At 47.2% G+C, this 15,739-nt stretch overlaps 1 protein-coding gene across 5 annotated transcripts in view; it reads right to left on the bottom strand.

Annotated features, from left to right (window-relative positions):
- Positions 1-15,739, bottom strand: part of ASAP1 (ArfGAP with SH3 domain, ankyrin repeat and PH domain 1) — a 341,646-nt gene that overhangs the window by 29,506 nt on the left and 296,401 nt on the right. For all 5 annotated transcript variants that reach the window (XM_045812249.2, XM_087864619.1, XM_087864618.1 and 2 more), the window contains 7 exons: positions 14,429-14,520; positions 9,488-9,674; positions 9,182-9,267; positions 7,739-7,854; positions 7,529-7,596; positions 6,430-6,537; positions 3,962-4,190 (listed from right to left, as the gene is read on the bottom strand). In XM_045812249.2, the coding sequence (XP_045668205.1) occupies positions 3,962-4,190; positions 6,430-6,537; positions 7,529-7,596; positions 7,739-7,854; positions 9,182-9,267; positions 9,488-9,674; positions 14,429-14,520 (886 nt within the window). The remainder of the gene's footprint in view (positions 1-3,961; positions 4,191-6,429; positions 6,538-7,528; positions 7,597-7,738; positions 7,855-9,181; positions 9,268-9,487; positions 9,675-14,428; positions 14,521-15,739) is intronic.

Below are 15,739 nucleotides of genomic sequence, written 5' to 3'. Positions count from 1 at the left end.
TGGGGCCGTCGGCCGGCCAGGACCGCGCTGCTGCTGTGCACACGCCTGCTGGTGGCTCACACCAAGGCTGCAGCCGGTCAGAAGCGGGAATCCACGGCACCGAAAACGTGTCTGAAGCGCAGCCTGAAGTCATCCGGGTACTCGCCTGATGCTCACAGGTGCTACTTAATGCCAGATCCTATGGTCTGACTCCACCGACAGACAGGAAGAAACTGTAACTAACGTACCCGCGGTTCCTGTTTCTCGAAGCTTGGAAAGTTAGTTCTTCTAAGTAGGTCAAGTAAGCTTCCTGAGGCCAGATTTATCATTCATCCTTCATTTACCTAACAAATGCTTTCCTTGAGTACACGATGCCTGCATTACGCAGTTCGCTTCAGAGCACTTGCTCATTCATGAGGCTGGGGGGACATCACCCTGGTGCCTTTTCTCCCCAAAGGAGCCTTTTTTAGAGCCCAGGAGCTACGGTGGCTGCAGTGTCAGCAGCGGGGCCCTCCCGGGGCGCTGACTCTGTGCCGGGCGCTCAGCTAGATGCTTCCTATATACCTCATTAACCATCCCGTGTCAGGCCCCGTCTGTGTAGCTGTTAGGTAAAGATGTGCATCGTACAAGAGGAGAAAACCGCAGCTCTCCAGCTTAATGTCACTTACAAACAGAGTTAAATCTAACCAGTCAACCACAAGCACGCAGTGTCTGTCTCCAGCCCCTGCTCTGGGGGACGGGTCGTGCGACACCATGCTGCTCCCCGTGTTCCTCCGTGTTCTAGAGACATCTGTGGCCACAGCCTGACAGTCCCGGGGGTGCCTCTCCCAGGACTTCAGGGCTTTGCCTGTTACAAAATGCTTTCTCCACATACTGGCTCACTGGACCCTGAGGACAAGACCACGCGGAAGGCAAGAAAGTGATCAAGCACCTTCCTCAACTTGCGGGAAGAAGAAACCAGAAGGTCTGGTTTGAGGGGTCTTAAGGGCCATTTTTACTTTCTACCCTCTAACAGCCACTGTGTGGGTTGAAATCAGTTCCTCAACCTTTCCTGGGCTCAGTTTTCTTAGCTGTACAATGGGCAGCAGACTGTGATCACCTTTCAGCATCCTTCCAGCTCTCTAAAATCCAGGTTCTAGGACATTAATTTTTTGCTTAAAGATGAAAACCAATCTTGGCAAGCTTGAAGAATTTCAAGTCTTAACAAACAAACTGTAAAGTGGGGGGCGGGAGGGTGCAGGTGCTGATCACAAGGGAGAAATGTCTGCATATTTCTTACAGCTTTCACTGACTCTCACCGGACTTCACATCCGAAGAGGTTAGGCAGAAAAATGTGTCTAAGGCTCAAGGGTGGTGAGTTTGGGGTGCTGAACTGCCAAGTCTCCCCACTCTGACTGGAGCCCTGCCTAAGCACAAGGGGGCTTTGCTTGATGGCAATTTAGGTCAAACTTCCCTGCATTCTGATGAGGCAGCTGGAGATTCTTGAAAATATTCCTGTGCTGACTCAGAATAATTCCTTCCCCTTTCCCCCTCTGTACTCCTCTTATTAGTGGGGACTTTATCCTGAGTGTCTGTTATGCCTCGCCGGAAGCTGCCATCCGTCCAAGCCCTAAATTCACAGTATGGAAATGACCACTGCTGTAAGAAGAGACCTCGACATAACTTCCATGGAAAATGAGCAACCAAACGACAGATTCAAGACATCCTTGTTTTCATGCAAATGGTTCTACCAGTTCAACAGAATGAAATGAAAAACACATAAGGCCACAAAACAGAGGAGAATTATCCCTGCACAGAGTGTCAGCTGATTTTTCAACAATGTCTTCTAAGATCTCCATTCTAAACATCACCACTTTTCCAAATGTAAGGGCACACGAGCCAGCATAGCTGCAGGGCACAGGTCCCGTCTCAAGGCCCTTAGAAAGTCGAGGGGAGCCCGTGCTGCTTCTGTCTCTCCACATCTGATGTCCCACTATGAGCAGCCTGGAAGAGCCCTCAGGTTCTGGTAGAGAGGGATTTTTAGTCTCGGTGTCAGGATTTTGGGGGGTGGGCCTTGGGGGAAGTAGCTGACCATGGCTGCTATGGCCAAGCCTCTGAGCACTTGCAGCTGGATCACTTAATACATTTGGTCTTTGTTTTCTGGGCCTCTGGTAAAGCGCTAGTTAGAATTTATTCAAGGCAGGAGACAGATGCTTGGCATCGAGTCAGACAGAATATCTTATGGGTTTCTGTGGCCCCTTGAGATAAAATTACAGAAAGGGGTGGAGGAAGGTGAGGCAGCCTCTTGGTCCCCAGGACGCTGGTATCCTTTCAGACCTTCTCCAAGATTCTCAGTTACCTGGAGGTTCTCTGAACACATACAGGCCCACCCTGTCTAGACAGGTCATCACTATTATGTTGGTAACCACAATCAGGGGATAGGAACCCTTCCAGAGTTTTCTTTGATTGTTTTATCTGGTCTAGAGGTTCTTTGTGGTCTTCTTTGGGGTACAGAAAGGGAAATCTATGGTCTCATCTGATTGCTACCCTGATAGGGAAACAGGATTATGCAGAGGTGGGCAGGATCGCGGTGTGCTTATTACCGTGTAGAACACATCTGTAACCTGAGAGGTTCGTGTTTGAGTAAGGAATCTGAAACCTCATTTACGTACATTCTAGTATAACGTACGGAGGGTTAAGCAGGTCAAACCACTGGCTCACGTGTGCTGTCACTCTTCCATTACAGTCGCTAGTTATCTTTGATGAGCACCGTTCATGCCAAAACCTTATTTTAGCATTTCTCCACTATTTTACGATCTATGAGGCCATTTGGGGTCTCTCTAAGAACACAGCTCCCATTTATAACACTATTTCAATGGAGAATAAGCTCTGAAAAAACTCTGTTCTGAATAAAGCTCACATTTCTCAGAAAATAGCCCCAGTGTGATTCCAATAGGCATGGCATTGTGTACAGAGAGGCCCTTGGAACCTGTGTGAGCATGGGCTGAGCACACAGGGAGAAGCCTGCACTTGCCTTTGATGGCCGAGACCAAACTCCAAGCTTCCCCCTGGCTGGGGTGACTCCTGAATGTTGCCATTTCTGCGTCTCAACTCATCCCTGTACAGGCGGGCACCCACGGACTTTCAGAGCTGGGCAGTCGCTGTGGATGTGGGATATGGGACGAGCACTTTGTTGCCCCAGACCGGGGCGGTGGACCATCGGGCCCTGCTGCCAGCCTGGTGGAGGCTTGGGATAGTTCGCTACACGATGCCCCTCCTCTGGTTAAGGTTCTTCCCAGGTCGTGTCTCATGGAAAAACAATCCTCATCAGAAAGCACAGGAGAGTGGGCTCAGCTCATACAAGACCCAGGTCAGAATCAAAGAGATCTGAGAACATCAGGCCAATCACTCAACGTCTCTGAACCACAGTTCCCTTGTCTGTGTGATGCCAGCAACTGTAGGACCCACCACATTTTGTGAGCATAAGATGAGAAGTGCTGGGCTTAGGGCCTGTCATAAAGCAAGTGCTTCATGACTATCTACTGCTATTACTACCAACATCTCCGGAAGACAGAAAGCTTAGTGTAGAGAAACGTAACTTTTTGAAAGAGAACTGCAATTCCACACTACATCATCCAAGAAAGAACAGAGGTTTGGCGCCAGGTGGACCTGGGACTGAATCTCAACTCTACCACTTACAGGCTGTGTGACCTTGGGCAAGTCACTCTACCTTCATAAACCTTAGTTTCCTCATCTGTAAAATGGGCACAAAAGCATGTACCTCACAGGATTGTTGAGATGAGCACAACATAACACAAGGAGAGTGCCCACAACACCATCTTACTGTTGGTGTTTAGCAAATGGCAAGGCCCCTATTTCAGGCTGTCCTTGACATCACATTCTGTACTCTGCCACTCAGAAGCACCTTGCGGTTTTCACCTCAAAGCTGTGTAGACCGCCAGCTTTGAGGATGGAGTCGCAGAGCCCTTCTCAAAGCCCATACCTTTCCCGGCGTTTCTAGGAGGCAGTGGAGGCGCCTCTGTGGTTGGTGACGTGGGAGAGTCTGTGCTTGTGGAGACGAAGATCTGGTTGGTGAAGGCCCCGTAGGAAAGCCGCTGTTTGTCCCTCGGCGTGCTGAATCCTGGCAGCGACAGCTTGTCCTGGGGGGAGATACTGGAGGAGTGGCAGAAGCTCTGAGGCCTCGGGGAGCGCTCTTTCTTGATGGGGCTCGGCTGCAGATGACATAACAGTGCAGGGGGTGAGGCATTCACCAAGGGCTGTACTTCAGACTCTGTCCGGAAGTGGGGTTCCTGTGGCTGTCTGCATGCTCTCAGGTCAGCCATGACCCAGCCCAAGAAGAGGACGTGGGTCTTGCCCTCCTGATTCTCAGTTCACTGTTATCAGGATCACACTAGGGAGGCGCTTGTTAGCAATCGGAAGTATTCCGAAGCCTAAGGGCACGGTCAACGGTAACCTTTAACTGAATAGATACCTGCCCTCTGCAGGACACTTGTACCAGTGAACTGTTTTCCCACCCTCGTGTGATCGTGTGCTCCTTCCCTGCTCAGCCCTCTCCCGTCAGAGTTCTCAGTCCTCGCCTCCCTTCTTATTTTATATCCCCTTAGAAAGTAGCTTCCACATTGTGCCCTGATGATCCGCACCTGTGGGTCCAAACCTGACCTTTCGGATCCAAAACTGTCTTCAGTGGCCTCTAAGGTGTCCCTTGTGTTTGCACTCCTGGTGACAGCTGTGGGATCCACGTAACTCCCCAGGGTGGAAGCCTCAAGGTCACCCAGAGCCACCAGCCCCGCATGGATAGCTGGGATCTCTGCCTGGTCCAGGAGCCCAGCAGCCCCCACTGAAGCCCAGGCCTCCTGAATAGCCCTTGGTTGCAGCTGCTTTCAGCTCCAGCATGTTTCCCACACCACGGCCAGAGCTGGTGGGGAAACTTGCTCCTCTGACAATTAATCTCTGTTGGCTTCTGTTTGGAGAAAGCCCAAAGGCCAAATTTGGGCCATAATGTGCTTCCTGATCCGGGCTGCCTGCCTCTGCAGGGCAGCCTCTTGCCTCTCCCACCCACCCATTTGAAGGCACCTCACACCCTGTGCTTCTAACCATTCCTTAGACTTCCAGCTCCATCACAACCCCTTGGCTTTTGTACATGCTGTTCTCCCTCCCTGGAAGGATGAGCTCTTTCCCACTTTGCCTGGCAAGCTCCTCCCTACCCTCAGAAACCCATCTCCAATGCTGCTTCCTTGGTAAGGTCTTCACTGCTTTCTAAGGCTGAGACAATTTTTCTGTCCTCTGAACATGTCTCAGGGATTCCCCCAGGCTCTTATTATAATGGTTACCCACTGTAATTTATCTTTTCTCACAGTGGGGAATGTCTTTAGGACACCCTGTATGACTATTCCTTACGTGCTGCCTAGGAGAGAGGAAATGCTCAATACATATCCAATATGGGGTGCCTCAGTGGCACAGCTGGTTGGGTGTCCAACTCTTGATTTCAGCTCAGGTCAAGATCTCAGGGCCCTGGGATGGAGCCCTGTCTCAAGCTCTATCCTCGGTGGGGAGTCTGCTTGAGACCGACTCTCCCTCTCATTCCGCCCCTCCTCCCACCCTCTCTTTCTCTGAAATAAATAAATCTTAAAAAAAACCACATACCCAATGAAAACTACATGAATGAACTTTCAGACATAGTCATGAACTATCTATGAGAGTCAGACAAAATGAGGTTTAATCCCGAGACTGTCTTTACTAGCTCTGAGACCTCAGAGGTTGCAAAACCTATGTGTGTCAGTTCTCTCTTCTGTAAAATGGGGCAGTAACAACACCATAGTGGGCTTTTGGTAAAGATGATCTGAGGTAGCAGAGGCAACTTGCTTCCCACTGCCTAGTCCATACTTAAGTTCTTAATACCTCACAACTTTTTATTTAAAGTAGCTGTACTGATGGCTAATTTAATATGTTCACTTGGCTGGACTATGGTGTCCAAGCGTTTGGTCAAATACCAGTCTAGATGCTGTTGTGAAGGGTTAACATTGAAATTAGATTTTCAGTAAAAGGGATTACCCTCCATCATGCGGGTGGGCTTCATCCAATTAGTTGAAGGGCTCTTCCGAAGAGACTCAGCACCTCCAGACTCAAGACCACACCATCAACTCCTGCTGGAATCTCTAGCCTGCCGGCCTGCTCGATACCCTAGGGACTCGCCGGCGCCCACAATCACGTGAGCCAATTCCTAAAAATAAATTCCGATCTCTCTCCCTCTGTCTTAACCGTATCCTATGGGGTCTGGTTTTCCAGAGAATCCTAATATAGCTGTGGTACCCAGCAAGGACCAAAGACCAAGCAAAGAAACTGGCCCCAGGTCACAAGACCAGACACAGTCTCGCGAAGAATGATCTCGTCTACACAGCACAGGCAACCTGGGAACAGCAGCAGGAACGTGGAGGCGCCGTTTACACTCACTTTGTCATCCAGGTCATCGTCACTCTCATCCATCTCCTCCTGTCGCAGGTTCCATTCATATTCCACGTGGACGTGTGGGTTGAACTTCCCAGACTTGGCCTGGGAAAGCTGAAAGGAACAGCAGGTATAACCACGTTCACTTAAGTGTTAAACACCCCACTGTTACATAACCACTGAGCAAATCCCACCTCGGGCCTAGTTTCAAACGAATCACCAGTAGGTGCTGGTAGGGCCGAACTCTGGTGAAACGGGGCTGGGCTGCGGTGGGACTGGCTTCAGAGGAGCGGCCCAGAATTAGAGGCAGAGCCTTTCTTATTTTGGTAACACGACTTCTCTCGCAAATTAAAAGCTTTCTTAAATATTATTAAAAATGAACCTCAAAAGTGCAAACTCCTGGCTGGGAAGGCAAGATCAGAGTTAGTGAAGTACGAGAGGTAGGCCTTTCAAGTCAGACAGTGCCGGTTCGATCGTGGCCCACTTTCCCTCTCCATAAGATGGGGGGAGGGAGCACTACAGCTTCGTCACAGGATTCTCGTAAGAACAGAAACCTGCACCTGCTGGCCTGAAGCCGGCGCTGGACAGAAGCTCAAGGGGATGGAACTTACCTCTCCTGTCTCATCCTTCCCTGGGGGTAAGAGGATCACTCTATGCTAAGGCCCAGAGTGATATCGAGAACCAAGGGGATCAAAAGGATGGGGCCGGTGGGGGAAGCCATGACTGAATGTTTTGCAAACCATTATACTCTGAACTTTACTTGCCCAATTTTTGGAATTGGCTTCCAAATAATTCTTCTTTACTACCGAGCTGCAGAGAAAGCCTAAGGGTCTGGCGCATAAAAAGCATGACCTTCATTCACAATCCTGTCTGGTAATCATCTCTCTCAAATGCCTTTTAGCTCCTATGTCGTAACTGCACCGAAAAGACACGGGAATGACAAATTTATCATTCTACCATTTTTTCAAATGTAGCCAGAGTGCTTGTCTGAATTTCTTTAGCCAGTGTTCGGAAAGATGAATCTGTTTATCCCAATTCCAGTTTCTGAGAATGACATTTTAAGGCAGCTGGTGCCCAATGGATGCCCCAGCTCTGTTTTGCTTACCAGATCTTCACACTGGGTAGCTTTCAATCTCTTAGCTATGTCCAGGGCAGTCTCCCCAGCCTGGTTCACTAAAACAGGGGGAAAAGAAATCGGCATAATTATCTAAGGTCTACCTTGAAAAGGCGACGGACAGCAACGTAACCCGTGAGCCTCGGTTTTAGCCAACTGGATGCTGACTCTTGTTATTAAGACACTTGGTCCCACCCTTACCGACACCCACGGTGGGCTTGCTCCGAAGAAGCAGCTTCAAGCACTCGGGTTTACTGTACATACTGCAGTAATGGAGAGCCGTGTTGCCCAGGGCCGTCTGCTTATCCAGGTTCCCGCTAAAAAATTAAAATATTATCATATAACTTAAAATATGATTTAGATAGGACAGAAATAATATAATTTAAAGCTACAGATCAACTACTTATTTCTGTGCAAACCACAGAGTCAAGCTTGAGACCTACTTACAAGCAGGGCAAACGAGGATGCTGCTAACATTACACCTACATTCATAAGCCCCATAATGACAGCAATAGCGAGCGCTGCTCGAGTGCTTTCTACGGGACACTCTCAGCTTTTATGTACCTGGGTTCATGAAATCTTCACAACTACCCAATGGGTAGGTTATGACCACCTTTGTTTTACAGATGAAAACACCAAGGCACAAAGGATAAAGTACCTGCTTTCAAGACTATCAGGGCATGGAAGACAGAGCAGGGATCTGAGAAAAGGCAGTTTGTCCCAGAGCCAACGCTCTTAACTATTACACTGTCTACCTCTAAGGAAGAGGTGTGGACATTTATATACATGGCTTGTGTCTGGGCACCATTCTTCATATGTGGGTTCAAATCCCCTTGCAATTTTGACCACTTGCCTTTGGATGAGCTCCAGTTCCTCCTAATAGTCTGTGGGTTGCAGAACTACCCACTGAAGAATACAGCAAGTCCAAACTTCCTCTGTTCAATAATGTACTCCTATTAGTATGTCCCAAATTTGAATTAGCTATTGAGTCAGCCACACACACTGTAGTTTTGTTTTGGTTTTTTTTTTAAAGATTTTATTTATTTGAGAGAGAGAGAGAGAAGAGCACGAGTGGGCGGGGGAGAGGGAGAGGGAGAGGGAGAAGCAGACAGCCTGCTGAGCAGGGAGCCCGACACAGGGCTTGATCCCAGGACCCCAGGATCATGATCCGAGCTGAAGGCAGATGCTTAACGAACTGACTGAGTCACCGAGGCGCCCTGACACTGTAGTTTTATAATGAACTTATGAACAAGAAAACTCATAGATCCTGTTGACTTGTGCTGTTAAGCCTTCCCTCTTTTAATCTTTCCTAATCCAGCAGATTGTGACAGAGACAGGATTTTACATCTTTCTAGGCCAAGGGTTGGTAAACTATAGCCCATAGGCCATGTCTGGCCCTCCATTTGTTTTTATAAATAAAGCTTTATTGGAACATGGCCATACTCACTCATTTACATATGGCCTATGGCAGTTTTCACACTATGATGGTAGAATTCAATAGCTGCAACAGAGACCTCATGGCCTGCAAAGCCTAAAATAGTACCTGGCTCTTTATAGAAAGCTTGTCAATTCCTGATCTGGGCCCTTGAGAAGACTGGTTTGCGCTAACTTATAAGGAGTATTCGGAGAAAATGAAAACCATACCAGTTTTGTACAAGGAAGTCAACCAAATGCAGAGATGTCTGGTCTGCCGTTCGGACTGCAAGATGCAGGGCTGTCTCCCCAAGCTCCTGAAAGGACAGGATGAGTATAAGTAGGGTAATCACATGTCCTACTTTGCCTACAGCAGCTTTATTCACATCAGTTACCTGGAAGTAATTATTAATAGTACTCCTTTCACTCTCAAATTGTCCTGATTTAGATATGGTCACTCAATGTATTACAATCTCATTACCTTTTAAACTCATTTTCCACATTCTTTTTTATGCTATGATTTCAGTGGAGCCTTACCTGTCCGGGTTCCAGCAGTGGTTCCATTAGCTCTACTCCCTCTGCATAGACTTGAATTAGTGCAAGTAAATCCCTGGATTTGATGGCCTCGAGCAATTCATTCAGTTTAGCTGATGAAGATGAACAGGCCTTCCTTGAAAACCTATGATCTACATACTTCGCAGTGATATATTCTTTCCGTACAGTCCTAAAACAGAACAAAGCAATATGAACAAAGATTTTTTTTTCTTTCTACAAGCTAAGAAGAATCTACATTTTCCTGAAAAACAGTACTCTTTAACTGAGATACACTCTGCTAGACTCCTTTCAGGATTTAAACAAACCAGATTTTAGACCAAGTTATCTCATCACAGATGGGATGAAGAAACTGATTTATATATTTACTAGTATACGTGCAAGCAGTAAACAGTTATAAAGTTAATGGGCACATAGATCATAGCAGATTTCCTTTTTTTTTTTTTTAAGATTTTATTTATTTATTTGACAGAGAGAGAGACAGCCAGCGAGAGATGGAATACAAGTAAGGGTTGTGGGAGAGGAAGAAGCAGGCTTCCACTGAGTGGGGAGCCCAGTGCGGGGCTTGATCCCAGGTCGCTGGGATCATGCCCTGAGCCGGAGGCAGACGCTTAACGACTGAGCCACCCAGGCGCCCCCACAGCAGATTTCTTTTCTACCTTGAACAGCTTGAGAAATTTGCTATGTACTACTTCAAGTTCATATATACATAAGCATACAAAGAAATTAAGAATTTTTAAAAGAACAATTCTAAAAGATCAGTGAAGTTTCCAGAGCTTCATTGAAAAAATTTTAGTCATCTGGTACAACTCCCTATTTTAACAGGTACGGGATCTGAGGCTTACAAAGGCTGTCCTTAAAGTCACTCCCACAGGCCAAGCACTGAGCTCCAGAATAAAGGGGGTGGTCTTTCCTGCAGGTTCAGTTGTGAGCAGGAGACTGTCATGGGTAACACTCCCAAAGTCTGAGTGGGTGTGTGCGTTTTTCTTTTTGAGGACTCACCCTTTCTCCACTTCCAATTCTTTTTTTTTTAATGATTTCTTATTATGTTAGTCACCATACAGTACATCATCCCCGGTTTCCGATGTAAAGTTCGATGATTCATTAGTTGCGTGTAACACCCAGTACACCATGCAATACGTGCCCTCCTTACTACCCATCACCGGTCTATCCCATTCCCCCACCCCCCCACCCTCTGAAGCCCTCAGTTTGTTTCTCATAGTCCATAGTCTCTCATGCTTCATTCCCCCTTCTGATTACCCCCCCTTTCTTTATCCCTTTCTTCCCCTACCGATTTCACTTCCAATTCTGTCCCAAGCTCCAGGACTGAGCCCCCCTCCCAATGACCAGGTGTCAGTACCTGACCTAAGTGGCCCGATGGTAACTTTTGCCACCTTTGGTAAAAGGTGGAGACAGAAGTCCGCTCAGACGAAGGGAAAGAAGAGTTGGGCGAGCGAGCTAGGGTCCAGATGCTACTGTCTGACATCCTGGAGCCAGCCACACCTGAACTTATCCCATGATTTTCCCAGTTACATGAGCCACTTAATAAAAAAGCAGTAAATGGTTCAAATCCTAGCTCTTATAGCACACCAGCTGCACGACCTTGGGCAAACTACTTCACCTTCATGAGCTTTAGCTTTTTCATCTGAAAATGGGAGAATAACTCATTGGTGTATTTTGAATTAAAGAATGTACAGCACCTATAAGGTGCTTTCTTTCTGAGAAAGCTCTAACTCGGGACATAACATTTCTTGCTCAGAAAAAGCTATTCCATCCGTGGAGATGGCTGTTGTCCCCCCGTCCTCCCCCCCCGCCCCATCCCACAGCCAGGAATCACTGTTTAAAACCAAGCTGATGTCTCTTCCTTTTGTTCTGGGCCAGCAGTGAAGGGGGGAGCTGGTTGATGGTAGCACACTGCCTTTGGTGACTTGCAAATTCTGCTCAGTGACCTTCTTACTTTCATGGGTGTCCTTTACACTTAGGTCAAAGTTCTTCTAAGAAGGCCATGGCCTGATGACCTGGAGGACTTCCAGACACCTAGAGATTGGCTTAAGCCTGGCTTCTAGTCTCCCACTGCATGTGACTTTAAAAAGTTTGAAAGGCAGCTACTGTGTGATGGATGGAATATCAGATTTAAGAATGAAATCGCTTGATTCAATTCTGATATCAGATGCTATCCATGTGACCCTGGGTAAAGCTATGCCTCAGTTTCCTCATCTGTAAAATATTAGTAATCATACCGGTCTTACTGCCTTCCAGGAAGCAAAGAATGACACACGGCTGTGGGTTCATACATAAGCTTCCTTTCTAGTATAGTCCAAGATGGCAGAGTGAGGATCAATGGTGGGAAGCCATGGGACATAAATCTGAGAGAACGGTCTCCATGGAGGCTTCCTGGCACTGAAGTGTCGTGCAAATGCTGCACAATAATTTGGCAGAAATGATGCCGAGGGCACTCAGGTATCACACGGGGAGATGCCCCTGGCCACTGAAGAGCACCTCCAACCTTGGGTCTCTACTTCCGTGGCTGTAGGAAGTTCCTGAGCTCTCCACAGGCATGATGTTTACCTCTTTCTGGGCACTCAGCTGGAGGCGCTGGCAGTAAAGGCTTTCTGACATGGGACGACAGGGAAGGTGGAAAACAGACTTGTCTGAAAGTTGACACCACAGCTCTACCTGATGGCTGATGAGAGACAGTTTGCCCTGTGTCCCCACCAAACCTGGTCCTTCCCACTTACCCCGGTGCAGGTAATGGTACTGCTTATTTACCTAGATGCTCAGCCCCAAACCTTGGGCATCATCTTGACAGTTTAGTTACATGTCCTGTGTTTGAAGTGATTAGCAAATCCTGTTGGCTCTCCCTTCCAAACATACTGAGAATTCAACGACTTTCTACCACCTTCGCTGCTACCATCTTAGTCCATACCATTTCTGTTTCTCAGTGGACCTGGGTAAGTTTCTCCTCAGTCTCTCTCTTTCCACCCCCTCCTCCATCTGTCCTTCACATACCAGCCACAGCGGGCTTTCTCAACCTCAGCCCTAGTGACACTGTGGCTGGATGATTCTTTGTCACAGTTGCTGTCCTACTCATTGTAGGGTGTTTAGCAGCATTTAACAGTCACTCCCTCTGTTTAAAGCCTTCTAATCACAGAGAAGAAAATCCCCAAACATTCCATGACCTATAAGGCCCTCTGCGACCTGGTCCCACTGCCATTTTGCATGGCATCTGCGACCACTGTCCTAGCTCAGCCCCCTCCAGCCACACCTGCCTTCCTGTTACTGTGTGCACGTGCCCACAACTACTGATCCATCTGCCAGGCCTGTTCCCCTCACCCCCCACCCCACGCGTGTCCTTTGTGTCCTTCACATCTTCATCAAATGTCAAGTCTTCAGAGGTATTCCTTGACCATCCCAAGGACAATGTCTCCTACGCTTCACCCCCTTATCCTGCTAGATTTTCTTCAGAGTACCCACTACCTCTCCTACCTGTGTCTTCCTCTCTACAATCAGAATGCAGGACAGGAGCTGTCGTGACCCTGGGATCATGACCTGAGCCAAAGGCAGATGCCTAACCGACTGAGTCACACAGGCGCCCCTTCTGTGACACTTTCACAGCTATGAATAAGGAACGGAGTGTCTGACTTCTTGGTTCACTGCCACCTTCCTCTCCAGACGGCAGGTATCACGAGGACAGAGTTTACATCTAGTTCGTGTTTTGCCCTCTCCCCAGCACCTAACCTACTACGAAGCTTGCAGTGAGCACACAGCACACATTTGCTGAATTCAAGAAAGGACCACTGCCGAGAGGCCTGCTGGGAGATGGTATCTCACGTCATGATTTCGGACTGAACACATCACGTTTCTTGAACGCCCGAGTTCCAGTGCTCGGCAGATCTGGTGCCTGAGTAACCACCCAGGAGGGGTGTGGCGGACACTCAGGTGGGCGTCTGCCTCACAGAGGCTCCCCTGCTCAGCCGAGCTGGAACAGGAGCCGTCTTCCTGTTCATGCACGGTTTTTAAAAACTTTAAGTGTAAACTGAATGTGAAAAAAATGTTAATAGGTTTAAAGATTCAGGATTCCAAAATAAAAATGATAACGAAAAACTGTGTGCTGAGGTTGTTTTATGCCCGAGACCACAGAGTAAGCACTTTCGTTAGTTTCCTGAGTATTTGCCTGTGTTTCTTCACACAGACACGAATAAATATACATGTTTCTGTGTTCCCCTGAGCTGAAGGCAGGGGGTCTGGTGCAGAGCTCTACACCTCGCTATTTACCTAACGGTAATTTCTAATGGAGATTGTCCCCGATCAGGATGTTAGCAGCTTCCTTATTCTTTTCACATCTGCATAGCGTTCTGCAATGCGGCTGGCTGTGCCATAAACAATTTAATCAGAGGCCTACAGATAAATGCTTGTTTTGTTCCTCATCTTTTCCTATTACAGGAGTAAATCCCCAGGAGGGGCTCTGCAAAGTCAGAAAGTAAATACACTGATGACTGTGATAAATTTGGCTATTTTGCTCCTCCTGGGCAAGGTACCATTAGCAAACCCCCTGCAACGCCTGAGACAGAGTGTCTGCTTCCCCACAGCCTCACCGGAAAGCGTTTGGACTTTTGCCCTCCTAATCAGAATGGGCCATCGCTTTTGTCTGTGTCCTGTTTATCACAACATGCCGTGATTTGGAGATAACCACCCTTACGCAGAGGTATGTTCTGCAGAGCCGCGGCAGCTACCTACTGGACGGTCTCAGTGAATGTAATTTGTGCATTCTAGAAATGCACTCCCACATGCTTTTTTTTGCTCTGAGTTTTCCTCCTATTGGGGTTTCCTCTGGGAAAAAAATACTATAACCATTAAGACGTTGCTTGTGAGGGCAGAAAAACAATTATAGAATGGTAAAGAATTCAGTATATTAGAAATACTTACATATCACTTGAAGGGGTGGGTTTTGGCGAAGGGCTGGGTAAATTTGCTTCCATAATATCATTAAAACTATTGTTTCCTACATTCTTGGCCAGCTGTAACATAAACAAAACACGATACAGCCACTCTTTATTACAAATTAAAAAGTTTCTTATTATTTGCTTTTGAGATTTCTTTTTTTTTTTTTTAAAGATTTTATTTATTCATTTGACAGAGAGAGACAGCCAGCGAGAGAGGGAACACAAGCAGGGGGAGTGGGAGAGGAAGAAGCAGGCTCCTAGCGGAGGAGCCTGATGTGGGGCTCGATCCCAGAGCACCGGGATCACGCCCTGAGCCGAAGGCAGACGCCCAACGACTGCGCCACCCAGGTGCCCCTGCTTTTGAGATTTCTGAATATGTATCTTCCCCTCATTTGACTCAGGATACAAACCATTCATCCATCTAGTCAACAAATATTTACCGAGCACCTACTATGTGCCGGCGCAGAACTTTAGGGTGCTGGAAATAAAGACAGGGGTAAACCACACTCCTTCGTATAGGAGCCAACAGATTAGCGGGGCCGTTGATAAGAAAACCAATGATTTTTACAAATACAATGTGATAAATGCTAGAATAGGATAGGATATGCCCTCCCCAACATATACTCTGAGATTAGACAGCAGGTTACACACATGAATCCAGGTAAATGCTTAATGGCAGCTATTTTCTTCAATCTCTACCACATCTCGTTTTTAGACTGAGCAGATTTACTGGACAGAGAAGGAGATAGGATCCTTTATATCTGGGATACATGTAAAAATGCTGCAGGAAGCATTTTGCTTCTGGGTTCAAGACCCTTCCAGGAAAATCTGTCCTGAAGGGCCTCTGGTCATTCAGGTAATTTGGGGAGCAACGCAAGGCTTAAGAAACATTTGTGCTGTCAGGTCTCTGGGGTAAAAATCTTGGGTTTATCACCTGGCAAGTGATTAGGACTTGGAATCTCCCTATTTCTAGTTGTCAACTGGGTTTCATTACCTTAAGTCAAGGAGACAGAGTGACACCACTTCCACATTAAAGAAGAATGTGTTAAGTATCAGATCAGAGCCCTTTTTCTCTAATCCTGATATGAATCAGGGAGTTATGATACTTCTTAAATTTGCTACTTCCTAAATCAGGGGCTCACACAAACACAGACCATTGTTGCTTGGAAGAAGTTATGGTTAAGGAATGATGGGCTTTATGGCGGTAGCCAAAAGGCTTCTACAAACTTACAAACAGCAAGGACAAAGAAAGATTCTTTAGTTACTATTTTTTTTTGGTAAGATCTTTTTTTTT

This window comes from Ursus americanus, chromosome 9 (assembly GCF_024610735.1).
Source record: "Ursus americanus isolate L20-20 chromosome 9, mUrsAme1.1.p, whole genome shotgun sequence".
NCBI classification, from domain to species: Eukaryota; Metazoa; Chordata; class Mammalia; order Carnivora; family Ursidae; genus Ursus; species Ursus americanus.
This window is presented reverse-complemented; position numbering and strand designations above follow the sequence as displayed.